This window comes from Orcinus orca, chromosome 1 (genome assembly GCF_937001465.1).
Source record: "Orcinus orca chromosome 1, mOrcOrc1.1, whole genome shotgun sequence".
NCBI classification, from domain to species: domain Eukaryota; kingdom Metazoa; phylum Chordata; class Mammalia; order Artiodactyla; family Delphinidae; genus Orcinus; species Orcinus orca.
The window spans coordinates 200,150,945-200,170,796 of NC_064559.1; the positions used below are offsets into that span (position 1 = coordinate 200,150,945).

General features: G+C 49.4%; 1 protein-coding gene across 3 annotated transcripts; it reads right to left on the reverse strand.

Moving 5' to 3' along the window:
* Positions 1-1,649: 1,649 nt before the first annotated feature.
* NECAP2 (NECAP endocytosis associated 2) lies at positions 1,650-16,030 on the reverse strand. Of its 3 annotated transcripts, none has more exons than XM_012533976.3 (8): positions 15,872-16,030; positions 13,220-13,320; positions 10,841-10,945; positions 10,674-10,755; positions 9,588-9,696; positions 7,196-7,373; positions 3,721-3,823; positions 1,650-2,947 (listed from the first exon to the last, which is right to left on the reverse strand). In XM_012533976.3, the coding sequence occupies exons 1-8, from the start codon at positions 15,961-15,963 to the stop codon at positions 2,749-2,751; spliced, it is 969 nt and encodes a 322-aa protein (XP_012389430.1). In that variant the 5' UTR covers positions 15,964-16,030; the 3' UTR covers positions 1,650-2,748. The 3 variants fall into 3 exon arrangements, with proteins under 3 accessions (XP_012389430.1, XP_004272497.1, XP_033288951.1); XM_004272449.4 differs by having other exon boundaries at positions 1,650-2,906; positions 15,872-16,029; XM_033433060.2 differs by lacking the exons at positions 10,674-10,755; positions 13,220-13,320 and having other exon boundaries at positions 15,872-16,006.
* Between the last annotated feature and the right edge of the window lie 3,822 nt (positions 16,031-19,852).

Here is a 19,852-nt window from a genome sequence, read left to right on the forward strand (position 1 = left end):
GGCTCGAACCCGTGTCCCCTGCACTGGCAGGCGGACTCTTAACCATGCATGACCAGGGAGGTTCCTGTCCAGACTCTTTTCTCACACTGACTCCCATCTCCAATGCCCTTCACTCAACTCTTGTATTAGTTATCTATTGCTGCCTAATGATATTACCATCTTGGCAGCTTGAAACACATTTACTAACTCAGTTTCCGGGGGTTAGGAGTCTGGGCACAACTTGGCTGGGTCCTCTGTAAGGCTGCACTCACAGTGCTGGCAGGCGGGGCTCATCCGAGGATCAACTGAGGAAGGCTCTGCTTCCCAGCTCAGGTGGTTTTGGTAGCATCCGGTTCCATGCAGACCGCTGCCCTGAGCTTCAGCTATTTGTTGGCTATCGGCAGAGGCTACTTTTGCCACCTTGACACTGTGACCCTCGGATTAGGGCAACTCACACAACATGGCAGGTGGTTTCTTTAAAGCACGACAGATGTTGCAATGCCATGTCATTTAATCATGGAAACATCTTGCTGTAGTCCGCCTGCCACCTCAATGTGTCCAAGTCCTCCTGCTGTACAGAGAGCAGCTCAGGTCTCAAAATCCCGAAACCCAACATCCATCTCTTACCCCCACCCCGCCACTTTGGAAGCTCCAGTCAAGGGTGTAAGTGAAGAGATGCCTGGTTTGGTACTGGGAGTTTTCCTGGGGACCCTGGTCCCATAGCTGGGATTCCAGTTGGTGATGGAGAGCACCAGACTATCCCCTGCCCACCAGAGACCCCTCAAGGTGCTTTTCAGGTTAGATTTTGTGACTGCTGTTTCTTCATCAGCTGCCTTATCAGCACCATTATGAGTAATGGTTCTGGATGCGTTACCTGATTCTACATCAAGGTGATTAAAGTCAAATTATAGGATGGGTACCCGCTAGTGCTTCATATGCCTCATCTGAGTGACACTTGGCTTAAGGAGCCTGTGGTCACACATTTACCAGTAGACAACCTAGATCAAAGCCCAGGTCTGTCTGCAGGACCCAAGGGCTTACCTTCAATGGTATATGCTTCTGGTTAAGGCTCTCCTCTAACTCTAAGCTTCCTCTTTTCTAGCCTCTAAGCACTTATAAAGATAGGGAGTAATGGGAAGCAGACACAAAGAAGTTTACCACTCCTGAGAATCCCTTGATGCAATTTCCTTTTCCTTATTCAAAGGACATGAGGATCCTCAATTCCAATTTTCTTTGTCCTCCCTTACACAGTTTATTAGCCAGAGCGGCCATTTCTATAACCAACAACAAAAATGCATCTTTCTTACAGAACCCAGACATGACAAGCACCAAGGCCTTTATCTTATTTTTTGGCCTCTGTGTGCCCAGATACCCTTACTATTTAGGAAGATGCTTCTATGGGGAGGTCTTGGTGGGAGGCAGGACTCTCCTCCCACATTAGAAGGCAAGGAGCCCAGAATGTCCCAGAATGGCAGAAAGACTGTCTCTTCTATGTGGAAGGGAAATTGCTGGTTGCCTTAGGGCAAGAGGGCCAAATTCCCCTATTTTGGCCAATCTGTCACCATGGCCCTAGACTTTTAAGTCTGGACAAATGCTCAGTGGTGAGAGGTGGCTGAGGCATCCTGGAGGGTTTGGCAGCCATGCCGCCAAAAACACTTCCATCTCTGATGTACACTGACAGAGTAGAAATATTTATTTTTCATCTTAGAAATCTGGTCCCACAAAGGGGCTAACATTTCTTTTCAGTTCATCATCTTGACCCTTCAAAAAAAGAAATCTTTCAATTAAGAGGTAACGTACGTCGATAAAAGCAATTTTAGAGGTTGTGCTCAGATAAAATTATTTCTTATAAAATTATTTCTTATAAACCAGGCAACTCTAGACTTCCAGTTGCTTCAGAACTCCTTCTTTCATGTACAGTCCCTGAAGAAGAAAAGAAAGTAAGAGGTTGTCTGCAGACAAGGCACTTCAGAAACCACCCAGGAGAAAACCCAAGTCCGCCAGGAACTGCACTGTGAGCCCAGAGAGCTGCCAGTGAACGGGAAGGCCAAAGCCCCACCTGCATGAGAACAGCTGCCACTTTCCAGCGCAAACACTGTCGCACCTGGTTTCCAGCGTCTGCCCGGCCCGGCAAACACGGAAACCAGGCCCCACAGCCGAGATGAACACTGCTTCCTGGGGCTCGGAGCAGCTCCTGCGACTGACAGTGAGGAATGCTTTCAGAGGCCCCTGCGGGCGCAGACTACAGAAGCAAGCCTTTTGCAAAGACAATGAGTTAGTGCAGATCAGCATGTTAGCAAAGCAAGTATCAAAAAAATCTTAAAAGTCTGGATAATACTCTTGATTTCCCTCCTGATTATCTGTCCAAGCTGCAGCCTATAAACCTGCTAGAAATCAGGAAGGAATCCCTCCTCTTAAGGCACCTGACTGGAATGGCTACAGCCAATGGGAGTGAGGAAAGCCCCCCTCCAGACACTGATCACGTGACACCTGTAACCCCCCGAGAAGGGGTGATCTGAATCCAGGCAGCACACTCGACCCCTTCTTTTGCTTCAGGGGCTTGTGTTTAACACGAGTCTTTGCGATGGAAGAAGTCTCAGAGTCTCTCTCAAGTCAAGAGGACAGACAGGGACAGGGATCCTGCAACTCTTCTCCCGTGTTCTGGCTGCACGCTCGAATCCCAGGAAACAGCGCGACATGGTGCCCATTTACTGCCTGACACGCCCAGTCTGTCAGGCGAGTTCAGGCAAGGAAGAGGAGAGGAGAGAGTCATGCTCCAAACAGAGGCTGGCCAGGGAGTGCTTCATCCTCCTTCCTTCTGCCCAGATGAGGCAGCTCCTTTCCAGAACTTGTGTGAGGAAAAGGAGTTGTGCTCAGGTCAGAACTGGACCCAGCCTGTGCCTGGCTGAGTCTGGCTGGAGGTGGACCTGGAAAGGTTAGATAGGGAGGGGTGGGAGATTTCAGATATCTGAAAATACAAAGCAGATAAGACGGGACTTCTTTCTGGGCAGAAAGAGCTCCAAAAGGCCAGTCCCCGAGTGTTCTAGAACAGGGGTCAGCAAACTACAACCCAGGACTAGACCAAATCTAGTCCTCTGCCTGTTTTAGTAGGTAAAGTTTCATTTGTACAGAGCCATGCTCATTCATTTATATACTGTCTGTGGCTGCTTTTGAGCTACAAGAACAGTGCTGAGCAGCCGGAACAGAGACCACATGGTCTGCACAGTCTAAACTATTTGCTTCCTGGTCCTTTATAGAAAATGTGTGCTGACTCCTGTCCTAGAGCTTGTCCACATAAACAACTGTGTGACTAGTATTTAGCATCTCTTCACCCTGACACCAAGTAAAGGCTCGAAATTTTAAGGAAGCAGAAAAGGCAAGAGCCCCTGCCTCAGAGGTCCCATGACAACGGGCCAAGGCCAGAACCCAGGTTAACTCTCAGCCCAGTATCCTAGGGTAGCTGCAGGGGAGGAGGGGAAGAGGGAGGTACTGGTGACAAGCCAAAGCACTTGGTGAGGTGGTTTAAAGACCAGAAAGAGTTGCAGAAGGTGGCTCCAGGCCACCCAGCAGTGGACACCAGCAAAAAGCCTTCCCGGAGAGAAACATGCCTCCCAAAGTGGGCACTCTGGGGCTCTGTCCTCTGGCTGGCCGGAAAATGTCTGAACCAGAGCTGTTGCTCCCAGGTTTTTGAGAGAAAGAGCCTTGGCCCCAGTCCCCCACAGAGAACATGACCCTCCTCACCCTGTGGATTTGGTAAAGTCTCCCCAGATGTCGGCGGTGGCAGTAGCGGCAGGCTTGGGCTGCGGCCAGGACACAGTGGCACCTCCAATTGATGTCTCCAAGTCTGAAGGGAAGGGAGAGAAGAGAAGGAGACAGAGGAGTCAGAGATCTCCCCTCTTGGTTGTCTCAGTGACCCCGAAATCAGACTCGAGATTCCAGGTGACTGAGAAAGACATACGCGGAGAGACGTGCTTTGGGGCAACAAAACACCTACAAGCAGCCACATTTCCACTGTCTTCTTACGAGCCCTTGAGGGGCTCCTGGAGACAGCAGAAGGCCACACACCCGGTGGAGGGGAGGGGTACCAGCAAGGGCGAGTCACACACCATCACCTGTACCTGAGGCTGACCTCGTTTCAACCGTTTATGTTGGAAATCTGTTTAAAATTTACTATCTCCTGCCCTGACCTCTTGGATGGAGAATGCCCACCAAAACCACAAGGTCGTCTTCATATAAAGTCCTCAGTCCAGAGTCTGCATCAACAAGCTGAGACAATTCTGTGCCAGACAAGTACCAAGTGCTGGGAGCCAAACTGGTTAGGGGCTGGGGAGAGCCTTCCAGAAGTAACAAAGAAGTGGGCATCTGTGTGTATCTTTTTTTTTTAAGTGTGTGTGTATGTGCAGTATTGTGGGGAGCTGAGGGCTGCACTGTAGGCTTTTGGCCTCTGGACCTCTCCCACTATTAGACTTGATCCCGCAATTTCTCTTGTTATATTTTGCCAGTTTATCCTTTTTACTGAACATGTGAACTAGTTTCTACCATTTTACTTCGTATTTTCTGTTTACCTTGCTTAATTTCTTTTCTAATTTCCTACTTTTCATAAGAATGATAAAGTTTAATTTACTCCTTTTGGCTTTTTTTTAATCCCTGGGCTGTTTTGGAAGCTATGGATAGCATTATCAGTCTTTCCATATCTACTGCTTAGAATGCCTAGAGTTCCACCATTTTTAGTTATACAGCTGCGTGTATCTCTTCACTGGGGTGGGTGGCATGATGGGGCAGCAGTGCTGCTTTTGTGTCTTTCTGGCACCTCCCCCAGTGCTGCCAGCTGTCCTTTCTGAAGGGCCTGTGCCTGCCACCCTCCACCTTCCCACCAATTTGCTATGTCTAGGGACTTCCCTGGAGGTCCAGTGGTTAAGACTCTATGCTTCCACTGCAGGGAGCGCAGGTTCGATCCTCGTCAGGGAACTAAGATCCTGCATGCCACGTGGTGTGGCAAAAAAAAAAAAAAATTTTTTTTTTTTTTTTGCTATGTCTAATGTGCTCTGGGCTGGGAAACCAGATAAAACTAGGGCCCTCCACAGTTTAGTTTTGCAGTTCACCAAGTGCCTAACGGACATTATCTCATTTGAACCTCATCACAGTCACTGGAGGAAGACAGGCCAGGACCAGCTGTTTGACTTTATGCAGGTTACTTAAGTCTCAGTTTCCTTATCTCTAAAATAGACAGTAACAGTGACTACTTCATAAGACTGACTGGTCTGAGGATTAAATAAGTTAATATATGTGGAAGGCTTAGAACAGGCCCAGCAAACAGTGATGATAATGACGACAACATCACTAAAATGCGAGCTAACATTCAGCGAGTGCTTACAATGTTCCAGGCGTTGTTCTGAGTGCTGTATGTGGATTGGCTCATCGGATCCACACAAGAAACCTGTACTGTAGGGATCATTACTACCCCCACCCTACAGATAAGAAAATTGAGGAACAAAGTAGTAGGTAATTTTCTGAATTTGAACTCAGCCAGTCTGATTTTGGAACATAGAGTAAGTGCTCAAAAAATGTTAGCTATTCACAACTCTCATTACATGACACCATTTTGTTCGTAAACATGCCAACTGCCTGTCTTACACATTAAAACATAAGGCTTTGAGAGCAGGGACTTGGGCTGTACCTGTAGTATCAAAAGGGTCTCAAACACTACCTGGCACATAGCAGGATCTCCAAACTGGCCATTAAAAATGCACCAGCAGGGCTTCCCTGGTGGCACAGTGGTTGAGAGTCCGCCTGCCGCTGCAGGGGACACGGGCTCGTGCCCTGGTCTGGGAAGATCTCACATGCCGCGGAGCGGCTGGGCCCATGAGCCATGGCCGCTGAGCCTGCGCGTCCGGAGCCTGTGCTCCGCAGCCTGTGCTCCGCAACGGGAGAGGCCACAATAGCGAGGCCCGCGTACCACAAAAAAAAAAAAAAATGCACCAGCAATGGAGGGACGGCCTAGGACAGTGGCTCTCAGACCTTAGTAAGCACACAAATAACGTTAAGTATGCAGAGTCCTGCCCCCGTCCCTGGTGATGCCAAGGCAGGTGGTCCTCTGACCTCACTCTGAGAATACCTGCTAGGGTCCAGGCAGGGGTGCTCCCTGACTGCTACTCCTGCCACCCTCCTAGATTAAGGTATTTCCCACAGGGCTGAGGTTTGAAGCCTGACCTCCAGATAGGGGAGCCAATGTCCATGACCATTAAAAGGGAAAGAAAGCATGCTTCTTGTCTGGATCCTGCCCCCCATTCCCCCAAGATGCTGGTGAGAGCTGTGTGGAGAAAGCGGGCTGGTGACAGTCACCCAGCCTGGGGAAGGCCAGGAGCATCAAGCCGGGCTGGGCAGGCAGGGCAGGGACATTGAAGGACTGGGCTGGCATCCCAGCACTGCCAGAGGCTGGCACTAGACACTAACTTCTGGAATCCCAGGGTCTCCAAAAGGCATTCCCTACATCCTGGAACAAGCACCAGTGCACCTGCTGGGGGAGCTGCCTCCCAGCTTTCTAGCACCAAACAGCCTCACTGAGGAGCTTGCTTCAAACTAAATCTCCAATTTTATTTCCCACCACTCACCTTGGAACACTTATGCTGCCTTCCTCTCCCTAAACACAGCCAGTGTTTTAAACATTAAAAGTCTAAGCCTTATTCATGCTCTTCTTCTGTCTGGAATGGCAAGTGTCCCCAGACCCAATCTTCTTCCCTCAAGGTCCAGTTCAATGCCACCTCTTCCATGAAGCCTCCCCAGATCATGCTGGCTGGTAGTTAGTCTGGTCCCCATACGTTTGGTCTCTGTGCCCATGACTCCTCTCTCCTACTATACTGAGCTCCCTGTGAGCAGAGACCATGTCTCCATCACTTAACTCACTCATTCAATGAGCAGCCTCTGAGAACCAGGAACCCACATGCTGATGATTTCACAGCAACAAATGAGTTGTAGCCCCTGCCCATCATGGGGGACAGACGCCCTGAAGGGGTAAGTGGTGGGAAGAGAGGAAGCCCTTACCCAGTGTGGACAGGACCAGCTTTGTGGCACCCACCTTCCAGTTTGTCACACACGGGTACTAAGTGTGACCAGTGTGAGTGAAGGAGGGAAAGCCATGGGGCCCCAGCTGCCAGAGAGGAAGAAGAACCCAAAGGTGCAGGTTTAGCACCAAGAATAGTCACCCTCGAGCACTAACCTGAACTGGGAGCAACTGCTGGCTGGACAATGGATGCCGCCACAGACAACTGCTCCCCAGGGGGAGGGATCAGGGTGGAGGTTTTCCCCCCTGGGGGAGGGGGAAGCAGGCTCAGTCCTCCTGTGCTGGCGGGCCGGGCTCGGGGAGGCCCAGCTGCTCCTTCCTTCTTCTTCATGTTCTAAAGAGAGGGCAGGAATGCGAATCAGTCAGTTCTGCTGGAGTGCCTCTGCGATCAGAAAACTTCAAGAGGAGGCCCAAGGTGACCCCTGGGCCCCAAACGTCCGTATCACCAAAAGATGGTCAAGAGCCATCCATCCAACACTTCTATTGTTATGGGGTGTATTCAATGCATCACAATTTTAAAGCTATCACAAATGCTTTTAATTTAAAAACTCAGCACCCGACTTCATTAATCATCAGGGAAACGCAAATCAAACTACAATGATATACCATTACACACCCACCAGGACGGCTAAGATGTAGCTTATCAAGCACTGACAAGGGTATGGAGCAACCAGAACACTCATATTCTGCTAGTGGAAGTGTAACCAGAGAAAACCACGTTGAAAAACTGGAAGGATCTTTAAAGCTGAACGTATGAACCGACACCCCTGCCATTCCACTCCTACATGGACCCAACAGAAATGCATACACATGTGCACCAAAAGACACACATTTGAACATTCACAGCAGAACTACTTGCAATAGCCCCAAAATGGAAACTACCTAAATGTCCACCATCAGTTAAATGGGTAGATATAGGGATACATTCTCATAACGGAGCATGCCACAACGAGAATAAAGCAACTACACAGAACAATATGGATGCTCTCACAAATACTACAGAGTAAAGGAAAGGAGTCATACACAAAAGGGTATGAAGTGTATGAGTCAATTAATAAAACATTGAAAACAAAACCTAGGGTGTTCAAAGTCAGCACAGTGGCCACTCCATCCTGTGCGAGAGAGCAGGAGAGGGGCTTCCAGAGTGCTGAGAATCACCCACTTTCTTGATCTGGGAGCTAGTTTGTAGGGGTAAACCTGGTTTTTAAAAATTCACTGAGTTCTACATTTATAACATGTGTACTTTTCTGTACGCGCATTATACTTCGACAAAACATTTAAAAAAGAAAAACAAAAACCTGAACACCCAGGTGAACCAGAAACCAGAGCAGCTCAAAGGTGAAGACGACGTGGTTCCCACCTTGTCAGGAGAGCAGCAGCTTAATCACGTGCTGAGACCACAGCCTGAAGGCAAAAGCCCTCAAAGACCTGGGCATGAGCCCAGCTGTGCCAGTTATTTCTAGCTCTACGACCCTGGGCAAGACCCTCAAGCTCTCTAAACCTCAATTTCCCCACCTATAAAAGGGGAGGATGTTTAATTCACACGAGAAGTACCTAAAAAAACACTACCTGGCACACAGCTGATGCTCATTAAATGTTAGTTTCCTCCCAGCAAGATAGAGATTCACATCCCCAACAGTTCACTGGACATGACCTGGATTTTCTCTTAAGGGCCAGCTGGCCAACTTCAAGGGTCCCAAACCATCACCAGCATGAAGCAGAAAAGAGGAGAAAGAGATAGTAAGTAAAGAGGAAGAGCGTTATTTTAGGGTTACAAACTTTCTTCAGAAAACAAATCCACGGGGTCCTTGGTTCCCCCAAATCACTCATCTCCACCCCCATAGCCAGGTAAAGGCCAAGTCATGGCTGTCCAGCCCAGCTCGACCTTTCCCTCTTCTCAACAGGAGCTAATGGGGGAAAGCCAGATGTAGGGCAGCTCAGGACAAGACACAGGGAGCCAGGACAACACCACCAGCAGAAGCTGCCCATGACTCCCAGTGCCCACCCTCGAGGCTTTCCTGCCCAGAGTGCTACCAAATCTTCTTTCCTCAAGGCTCAGACCAAGACACAGCTTGGGATGAGCACACTGACCCCCCACCCCACCCCAGCCCCCAAAGCCAGGACAGAAACACCAGCTCTGGCAGCAAGTGACTGACGTTCCTTAAAGCAGAGGCTTGGCACATGCCGTTCCCTCTGCCTGAACCACCCTTTGACCCCTCTTCCCTTGCTTACAGGTCGCTTCTGCAAGGAAGCCTTCCTTGGTTCCCCCTAACTCTGGACTGCACGCTCCTCCTCTAGGAGCTCATGGCACTGAAGACATCCCTAGGTCGTAGAACCATCCCGCCATGTTGTAATCACACCCAGACTCCCCCCATCTCAGCTCAACTCTGAGCTCTATGACAGCAGAGCCCTTTCGTTCGCCCCCAGCACAGTACCTGGCACCAGGCAGCTGCTCAATAAACATGTGCTGAACTGTGAGAAAAGAGTGATGGGCTCTGGGCTGGGCTTGGTGTGGTGGCCGTGACAGCCAAGTGAGGGGGGGACTCACTGCAATGTTGAGCTTGATGGTCTGGCCCTCCTTGAAGCTTAGGTCCAATTTGGGACCTTGATCTGGGTTCTCAGCTTGTTTTGCAAATTCACACTGCTGTTTCACCCACCTGGAGAGAGAACAGGAAGGAAAAGGTGAGGAGGAGGCGAGCTGCCCTGCCTTCACGCACTCACTTCATTCATACCTGCCACCAGTCCAGGACGAGGCTTTTACTGCAGCAGCGGGGTAGAAACTGAGAGCAGCTTGGGAGTTAGGTGTGAATTTAAATCCTAGTTCTGACGCATACGCAGCTGCACGCACGTCAGTTTCCTCATCAGCAAAATGGGATGACAACTCTCTATGCCTTAAAGACTGCTATGAAAATCATGAGGTCACTTATGTAGAGAGTCCTAACACTGGTCTTTAGGAAATCTGAGAACCTGGCCATCTCCTCCTCAGCATGTGGCATGAAGACTAAGACAAGTTCTCCACATCCTTCCAGGGGCTTAAAAAGTAGATGGTGAGACAGGACAAGTGCCCAGAAAGTATTGAAAGCAACCAAAAAGGTCTCCTACCCTCCATACACCCCTCTTAGTAGCCACCCGAAGCAGAGAAGATCTAGAGGGGCCCACGAGAGCAGCTGCACACTCCCCGCAGCCAGAGGTGGAGGCCTGCAGATGGCAGGGGAGAAGGCCTTCCTGCCCATTTAGCTTCAGAAAGCACCACCAGGGTGTGTGCTGAGTGGCCTGGGAATCCGAGCACTGTTTATCACAGCATGGAGGGACAGGCCCAGAAAGGCCAAAGGAGCCTGACAAGGACTCTGGCCGCTCAGGGGCCTGATGAGGGAAGAGATGTGACACCTCAAAGGCTGGGCCAGCTGACTGGGATGGCAGAGATGCACCTCGGGTAAAGGAAATGACTTCAAAGCAGAGATGAGGACTGGCAGAGCGCAGAGAAGGTGACCTGCCCCGAAGGAGAAGTGAGTTTTCCTGAGGCTCTGCTGGCAGACGTACCACACACAACCACCTGGGTATCCTAACCTGGGAGACCATTCTGTCCGGGGAGAGAGGGAGGAGGCATGAGTATGTGTCTCCTGGAGCCACTCACTTGAAATGATCCTGCAAGGCAACATTGAAGTCAAAGGCATCACCTCGGTCCCCGAAGCCAATTCCAATAAACGCCCGTCGCCCTGGGGGACAACACACGATCAATCCCACTTCCCAGAGGCAGAGAAAACCCTTCTCAGAGGAAGAAGCTCCAAGTCCCATGCGTACCATTTCCATCTTCGATGCGGATAACGAAGTACCTGCTGGAATCCATCACGCTCTCCACAGCTGTGCCTGGAAACTGATCCACTGGGGCCTGAGCAAAGAGCTCCCCTGAAAGCATAAGGGAGGGTGAGCCTTGAGGACCCCCCAGACTGTTTCTATCACATGACTGGGGCCTTTTCCTGAGAGGCAGATGGGCAAACCTGACTCTGGGTTTCAAGTCAAATCCACTTTGGCCGAAGGGAAAACAGAGGAATATAACCAAGGAGAGGTTTAAGTCAGAGGTGGCTTACAGGTCAGATCCACTCACAGTTTCAGCATTTTCAATTTAACTGCCAAACACTTCAAAATCAGATTACTTGTAAAATAATCCAGATGTCTGGCTTCTCTTAAAATCAAAAGCTCTAGCAACGCTGGGCCTCCATTTCTACATGAGAACGATGGGCTGGAGCTGCTGGCCACTCATTCCACCTGCCTCAGCCATTCACAGCCACGGCCCACACCCCCAGGGCCCTGGCTCACGGAGATCATACCTTCAGAAAAGAGCTGGTGCCTGCGGCAGGCCTCCAGAGGAGCCGGTGAGCCCAGTGGAAAGGGGGGAGGGTTTCTGCACTCACAGAAGAACCTGAAGCCAGTGGGTTTAGTCTAATCTCAGGCCAAAAGAGTGACTGCTTTTAAAAGGAGCTCTTGTGAAATGCATCCCCTCATTAACTACGGCTCTCCAGGGCGCAGTGCAGCACACACCTTCTGTGAACATTTACGACTCGCATCATTTTTGCGTGTGCTGATCTCAGTTGACGTTTTAAGTATTTAACCAATAGTTTCTACTAAGTCCTATGGTTCAGAGGTGACTGTGTAATTAAGGCTGAACTGAATCCAAATCGGTGGCCTGAGTTTGTAGCTTCTTGTTAATTTCTCTCTCTAGTTTTGTACCTGGGGACTGGGATTCACCTGGATGCCTTCAGCCTAGAGCAGTGGTTCTCCACCATGGCTGATTTGTCCCTCCCTTCCACCAAGGGACATCTGGCAATATGCGGTGACATTTTTGTTTGCCACAACTTGGGGGGTGCTACTGGCATCTAGTAGGTAGAAGTCAGGGATGGTGCTAAATATCTGAAATATGACTTAGACCACAACACTCAGCTGGCCCCAAATGTCACTAGTGCTGAGGCTGAGACGCTCTGGCCTGGAGTGATTGCAAAGTGAGAGACGAGCACGACCCAGTGGGCATGACCTCAAGCTAAGAGCGTCCTGGGGTGGGTCCTGCAGGTGAGGCTCAGCTTTGAGCAGTGGCTGGTACCCCAGGTGTGTACCTTAAAGTCAGTTCCCAAGGCCCCTAGAGAACAGGTGTTGCCATTCCCTTGTGACACCTCCTGGGACAACCCAGCAACTCTGACAGCCAGAGTTCTCTGGCCTAGCCACAGCAGCTGTCCCTTCAAACTCCTCTGCCACCAATGCTCAGTCATGCTCAAAACAAATCAATGCTTTGGGTCACCCTGCAGTTCACAAAGCATTCGGATAAATACGTGCTCACTTTGTATTTCCAACAACCTTGTGAAGCAGGAGCTAATGTGAGCCCCATTTCACCAAAAAGGAGGCCAAGGTGCCAAAGGTCACGTGGCTGCCCAAGGTCCCACAGCTCAGACAAAAGTGATGCAGACCTGACAAGAGGCGGCCGGTTCTGCCTATGAATCTTGGCATTTTATTTGCCCCACAAGGAAAATCTCTACATGTTAGAAAAAATAAATGACCGAATGCCGGGGCATCTGACTGGGCAAGCCCTGCGCCCGATTCCGGCTCTGGCTGCGGGGGCTGGCACTATTCCAGGCCACGCTGCCCTGCACAGCTCACCCAGAGGCCCTGGTGGTGCAGGACTTCAGAGAGATTTCACCAAAGGTGAGAACTGCCAGCTGACCCCAGCACAGCCCAGCTTGGCTTGTCCTCTCACCACAGAAAGAGCTGAGAAGGACAGTTTCCAGTTCTTTCAGTTAATGGGTGTGGTCAACCTGGGAGGTTACCATTTGGTCGATAAGCAGAATTCCTGATTAAGAACCCGAGCTCAGCAGCAGAGGGCTATGCGTCTTCACCCGGCTTATCTTCCAGGCAAGCTCCGGAGCTTCCTACTTGGGACCAACCTGCATGTCTTCTCTCCCTGGGCTCCAAAATTAGTATTTTCTTAAGGATGCCCAAAAGAACAGGTGCTTGACAGGAAATACTTCCTTTTAAACTAAAGGCTGGGGGAATGGAAGCGGCTTGTAAGTATACCCGGGCCTTTGATTTCCAGGACAGGGCTCCACGATCCCTGAGTGGCTTGGCCAGGCTCGGGCCACCCATCCCTTCACAAAGTGGGAGGTATGGTACCACGCAGACCTCCCTTGCCTTTACCTGAGGTCCTGTCCTCCAGCTTGATGTAGGCCACCTGCCCTTTTGCAGTGATCCGCAGCCGGCCACTCCATGATGGCTGGTCCAGCTGCCATTCCGCAGCCCTAAATGGACAAAAACCATTGTGCCTCTGCCAGAGGTTCCTGCTCCACTACTCCAATGCTGGGGGTGGGAATGGGAAGGACATGTGGGCTGCTCGCTCCAGACCAAAGGTTGGCAAACATTTTGAGAGAAGAGCCATACGATCTCTGTCCCAACTACTCACTCTGCTACTGCAGAGGGAAAGCAGTCATGGTGCATGAACATGTGGGTGCTTTAATTATTTTAACCAAATATTTTCTACTGAGCATGGCTGTATTTCAGTGAAACTTTATGGACAACCTGAATTTCATACAATTTTCACATTATGGAATATTCTTTCAAATTTTCCCCAATCACTTAAAAATGTAAAAACCATTCTTAGCTTATGAGCCAAACAAAAACACAGTGGGTCGTAGTTGGCCAACCCCAGTTTCAGATTATAGAGACTGTCTCTGAAGTAGGATTCCAGTTTTCTTTCTGTAGAGAAAGCAGCTACCAGGGCCCATGGTTTGTTTATGACACTGCTAGGCTGCAGTGGTCAGAGCAAACATTTGGGACCACTGAGACCATCTTGAAGGAAAAGGAGAGAGGGGAGCAATCATCAGTAGAAGAGAAAAGGAGAGCAACAGGACATGTGGGATAAGTGAATGAGCATTCAAGAAATACATTCTCAAAGGTATCCTAAGAAGAAATAAACCCAGGAAACCACAGACCTATCACAATGGCCTTTTAAAGTATTAACTTCATATTTTAGTTCTAAGCAGCAGCTCAGTAAAACCCCCAAAAGCAAAAACCTTGGGTGTTTCCAAGAGGCTTTTCTTGGAAGTCCCTTAGCGTATGCCAGGACTTGGAGAGATACCATTAACTGTGGACGCAGATTGTTTTGAAGGCCACACAAATGCAGACTCTCGATTCACAAGTCAGCTGACTCAGCTTCAGTTCCTCTTATTGGGGCAGGAGGCCTTAGACTCAAGATAAGCAGAGTTCTGAGGCTGAAGGGCAGGGGTTGGCAGTTTCCTCTATGCCAACCTAGCCAGTCCTAACACTTGGTAACCTCGATCTCTTGGGACCAAGAGGGACCAAACTCATCCTACTGAAGGGGATGGGGGCAGATGATCACCTCTGGTTTGATGGCCCATCTCCAGTCTGACGATAGAAAGCAAAATGTTTGTTATTTTACTATTGTTGCTTTCATATTATTTTAAAATTATGTCATGGATGTAGTAAGTATTCAATAAAATATTTGTTCACTAGAGAATCAGCTATAAGGGCTTCCCTGGTGGCACAGTGGTTGAGAATCCGCCTGCCAAGACAAGGGACACGGGTTTGAGCCCTGGTCCGGGAAGATCCCACATGCCGCACAGCAACTAAGCCCGTGCGCCACAACTACCGATCCTGCGCTCTAGAGCCCGTGAGCCACAACTACTGAGCCCGCAAGCCACAATTACCGAGCCTACACGCCACAACTACTGAAGCCTGCATGCCTAGAGCCTGTGCTCCGCAACAAGAGAAATCACTGCAATGAGAGGCCCGCTCGCCACAACTAGAGAAAGCCCGCATGCAGCAACGAAGACCCAACGCAGCCAAAAATTAATGAATTTTTTTAAAAAAAGAAAAGAAAATCAGCTATAAGCCCACATTAACACAACTGGAAAGTAACAAGAGGCCAGGTATGTGGACACACCACCATTCTTGTGGTGCAGGCCAATCCTGTATTTCCAACTAACTTGGACAAACATTGCTTTCAAGAGCCCCCCCCCCACCCCCGGTGGCACAAACAGCCATAGGCCAGGTTGTCTGTGTCAGGTACATCATATTTTCTTTTAATATTTTTCTTCTTTTGATACATGGTGACAAAATGCAAACAGTACAAAGAGATATCAAGTCACAGGAAGTCTCCTTTCAATCTCCATTTTCCTCTGGGGGGTAGTTTCCTGTGTTCCCTTCTACACACTCTACGTTTACAAACACGGGTATTTATTTCTCTCAGGTGAACATTTCACCAGCGAAGTACGGATGGATGCTTCCCAACTGCCACACGCTGTGATAAGGACTGCAGCTCGTGCCAAAGAAGCTGGGCAGGGAGGGGTCCCTGGGCTTTCAACATCAGCTTAAAACTACCCGGGACGAGTTCTTTTGACCGATTCGGGGCTCCCTTTCTTCCCCTCGGGGATTTCTGCCAGTGACAGAGTGCCTTTCCCGAAGGCTTTTCAAGGATCCCTTCAAGGCCATCGGTTAGCTCTGAAAAATATAGGTCTGTGACACCACCACTACTGACCCCGTTTAGGGTCCCTGGCCCACCTGGGTCCCCGGCAGCCCGCTCGGCGCTAGATTCGGCTTTCATGCCTTCCCCGCTGCCGGGAGCCCCATGCGTCAGACTGAGAAAGGCGAAAGTCTGGGTCCCCCTCCCTACTCTGGCCTCGAACTGGAAGAAACCGCAGCATTACCTCCCCGCGCACCCTGCCCCTCGCCCGTCAATTGGCGGGGCCGTCCTCAGCTCCCACAGTGGGCGTGTCGGGGGTGACAGGGAAGGGGTTAGGTGGTGGCTAGCCTGGCCCGGCGGCGGGTGGTCACCTGTAACCACGGTTGGTGGCCCGCGGCGGGATGCGGTAGACGTGGACCTCTGGCTTGACACAGAGAACCGACTCGTACTCGCCTTCCTCCATCTCGACGCCCGGAGCCCGCTGGACTTCCGGCTCCTTCCCCGCCGCGGGGCGGAAGCGGCGCGACTCTATGATCCATGTCAGGCTAGAGCGGCAGCTCGCGGGCCTCGGCCGCTCATCGCCCACGCGCCCTCTGCTGGAGGCTCTGGCTCAAGACATGCGGCGGACGGACCTAGGAGCTCATTTGATGCGGAGCGGACTAGGGTTGCCTGGGGGCTTTCTCTTCCACGAGGTCTCGCGGGCCTTTGCAAAGAAAACTTTAATACAGATCCCACTGCAATCCATTGTCTGGTTGTGGGTCATCCCCATCGCCTCAACACTTACACCTGGTGTCCAGTTGGCTGAGATTCAAAGCTGTAGCTACCTAGACAGCTCAGCCTGACGCCTCTCTCTCCTCCAGCCTCTGCTTCCCTCGGCTTTTCCTGAATGTCCCGCCATCTCCTGACTCGTAAGCCGCGACTGAGGCTTTTCCTCCTAGAGAAATCCTTACCTGTCCCACCAGCTAAATGCGATGTCCCTACCCTGCCACCCTTATCCTTACCCACTGTGGGCCCAGGGCCCCTGTTGCCTAGAATCAGCAAAAGGTTGTATTCAAAGAAGCAAAGTTTAGTAATAACATAAATAATTTAAAAAGTATCCCAGTCTTAACTTGGATTTCTCACAGAATCTTATAGGAGTTACAATGTCTAACCGGAGTCAAATTCTCAAAATCTCTTCTCCTCCTCTACCATTCTCTCATTCATTACACAAATATTTAATTAAGTGCTTACAATGTGCCAGGTCCTCTGTGGGGCACAGCTGATCCCAAATTCACTGATTTACTGAATGCTCCCAAACTTTCTCCACTCCCTTCTTCCCTCTCCTCTCTCTCTCCTTTCACTCACTCTTTATAAGCTCTTTATTATAGGATTGATCTACCCTCTTAAATTAAAAAAAAAAATTATTGTGGTAAAATATACATAACATAAACTTTACCATTTTAACCATTTTAAGTGTACAATTCAGTGAAATGAACAACATTCACCACTATCTATTTCTAGAACTTTTCATCATCCCAGACCCTTTACCCATTAAGCAATAACACCCCATTTCCTGCTACCCACCCCCCGCCCCTGGTAATCTCTATTCTACTTTCTGTATATGAATTTACCTATTCCAGGTACCTCATATAAGTGGAATCATACAGAATTTGTCTCTGTGTCAGCTTATTTCACTTCGTATAATGTTTTCAAGGTTCATCCATGTCATAGCCTGTATCAGAATTTCATTCCTTTTAATGGCTAAATGATATTCTATTGTATGGTGTAAAACAATTAATAAACAGAAACTGCAATTAAATAGGAGACCAGAATGGGGAGCTCTTACACCCTGGGATGATAGCAGAGCCCAACAGGAAGAAGAAAGACTCCTCTTCTTTCCTGGCAAGAATTCAGCCAATGAAAAGCCACGAACTCTTTGTTTACTGTATCCTTCTTTTTCCCAACTTCCTTTCCCCCTCTGTGAAAGAGTTCTGCTTCCCTTGCCCCGAGGGAACTTGCACATGGCTGGCCATTGTTGCAGACTCTGAGTTGCAATTCTCTGCTGATCTCATGTAAACCCATCTTTGCTGGAGAAATTATGGCGGTCTATTTATTTCAGGTCAACAACGGATACACCACATTTTATCCATTCATTTGCTGATGGACATTTGGGTTGTTTCCACCTTTTGGCTATTGTGAATAATGCTGCTGTGGATTACTGGTGAATAATACCTGTTCAAGTCCTTGTTTTCAGTTCTCTTGAGTATATATCTAGAAGTGGACTTGCTGGCCCATATGGTAATTCTATGTGTAGCTTTTTGAGGAACTACCAAACTTTTCCACAGCAGCTGCATTTTCCATTTCCACCAGCAAGGGTCCCAGTTTTCCACATCCTTGCCAATACTTATATTCCATTTCCTTTGATAATAGTCATTCCATTGGGTATGAAGTTAACCTCTCTTTACGTGAATTGATTTAACTTCTAATTTCAACTTTGCTCCTTACCCTGATTCTGCACAGCAAAGAAGAAATTGAGAAGTGAGATTTCTTCCTCCTAGTTCTTTGTTCCTAACTCATTTTCCTAAAGTCCTGGAGTGGCAGAGACAGAAGTCCCCTTAGAAGCTGGAGGGGAGAGATGTTGAGATGGGAGGGGAGAGCACACTCCCACACTGACAATCTTGTCCCCTCACATTCTCATCATTCTGTTTACATGTCTGCTCTCCCACTAGACTGCAAGCTTCTTCTTTTTTTCTTAAAGGTTTTTTATTTTATTTTATGTGGACCATTTTTAAAGTCTTTATTGAACTTGTTACAACGTTGCTTCTGTTTTATGTTTTGGTCTTTTGGCCATGAGGCATGTGGGATCCTAGCTCCCCGACCAGGGATCGAACCTACACCCCCTGCATTGAAAGGCGAAGTCTCAACCACTGGACTGCCAGGGAAGTCCCTAGACTGCAAGCTTCTTGGATGCAGGACCCTGTCCCTGCCTTTGTGAATCCCTGTGTTCAGCAGCACAGGGTCTGGTACAGAGTAAGTGCTCAGTGAATGAATGGGTAAATGAGTGTGTGTGTGTGTGTGTGTGTGTGTGTGTGCGTTCATTTGGTTACATCCCAAAGCCAAGGGGCAATTTGGGAATGAGGCACTGTGTTTCCTCTTTCACACTGTCTTTGCATCAGTATGTGCTGCACAACAGTAGGGGAAAATAGGGTATCCCAGGAGTAAAGCACCTGGACCCTTAGAGTTGGAGAAAATTTCAGCTGGGAGAGCATCTAGGACCAGCTCTTAAGAGCTAAACTTTGGGATAGCATCCACCATCAGCACCAACATCCGTCACTTCCTTTCTGGAAGCCAAGCAGTGTGAAGGTGGCCCACGGTGACTGTTTTTATTTATTTATTTATTTATTTATGGCTGCGTTGGGTCTTCGTTGCTGCGCATGGGCTTTCTCTAGTTGCGGCGAGTGGGAGGCTGCTCTTCGTTGCAGTGCGCAGGCTTCTCATTGCCGTGGCTTCTCTTGTTGCGGAGCACCGGCTCTAGGTGCATGGGCTTCAGTAGTTGTGGCACGTGGGCTCAGTAGTTGTGGCTCGCGGGCTCCAGGGTGCAGGCTCAGTAGTGTGATGCACATGGCATGTGGAATCTTCCCGGTCCAGGGCTCGAATCTGTGTCCCCTGTCTTGGCAGGCGGATTCTCAACCACTGCATCATCAGGGAAGCCCACGGTGACTGTTTTGGGCCTCCCCATGAAGCTGCCCCTGGTAGGACACCTTCCTCTCATGAATCTGGAAGGGAATGCTCACTCCGTGCCAGGGGGCAGCCAGGTTTTACAATGTGTTCAGAGCACTTCCCGTTCAGTTCAGTCTAACAAAGATGGGCATTGAACATCGACTATAGGCCAGGTGCTGGGTGATGGGACCACAGAGATGAGGCCCCCCCAGCTCCTGCCTTCATGGAGCTAACAGAGAGGAGGAGACAGAGAGAATGCGGAGTGAAAAGTGCTATGATGGAAGAAACTCACAGGGGGATGTGGGAGCGAAGAGAAGAGAGATCCCACTCAGCCTGGGGGCAGTCAGGGAAGGCTCTCTGGAAGAGGTTACCTTGACACAATAATCCCTGTGAGGTAAGCAGAGCAAGGATTTGTACACAGATGTTCACAAGAGCATTATTCATAATCCAAAAAAGTGGAAACAACCCAAATGTTTATCAACTGATGAATGGATGTACAAAATGGGGAATTCCCTGGTGGCCTAGTGGTTTGAATTCCGGGCTTTCACTGCCATGGCTCAGGTTTAATCCCTGGTTGGGGAACTGAGACCCTGCAAGTTGCACGGTGCGGCCAAAAAAAAAAAAAAAAAAGTAGTATATTGGCCATAAAAAGA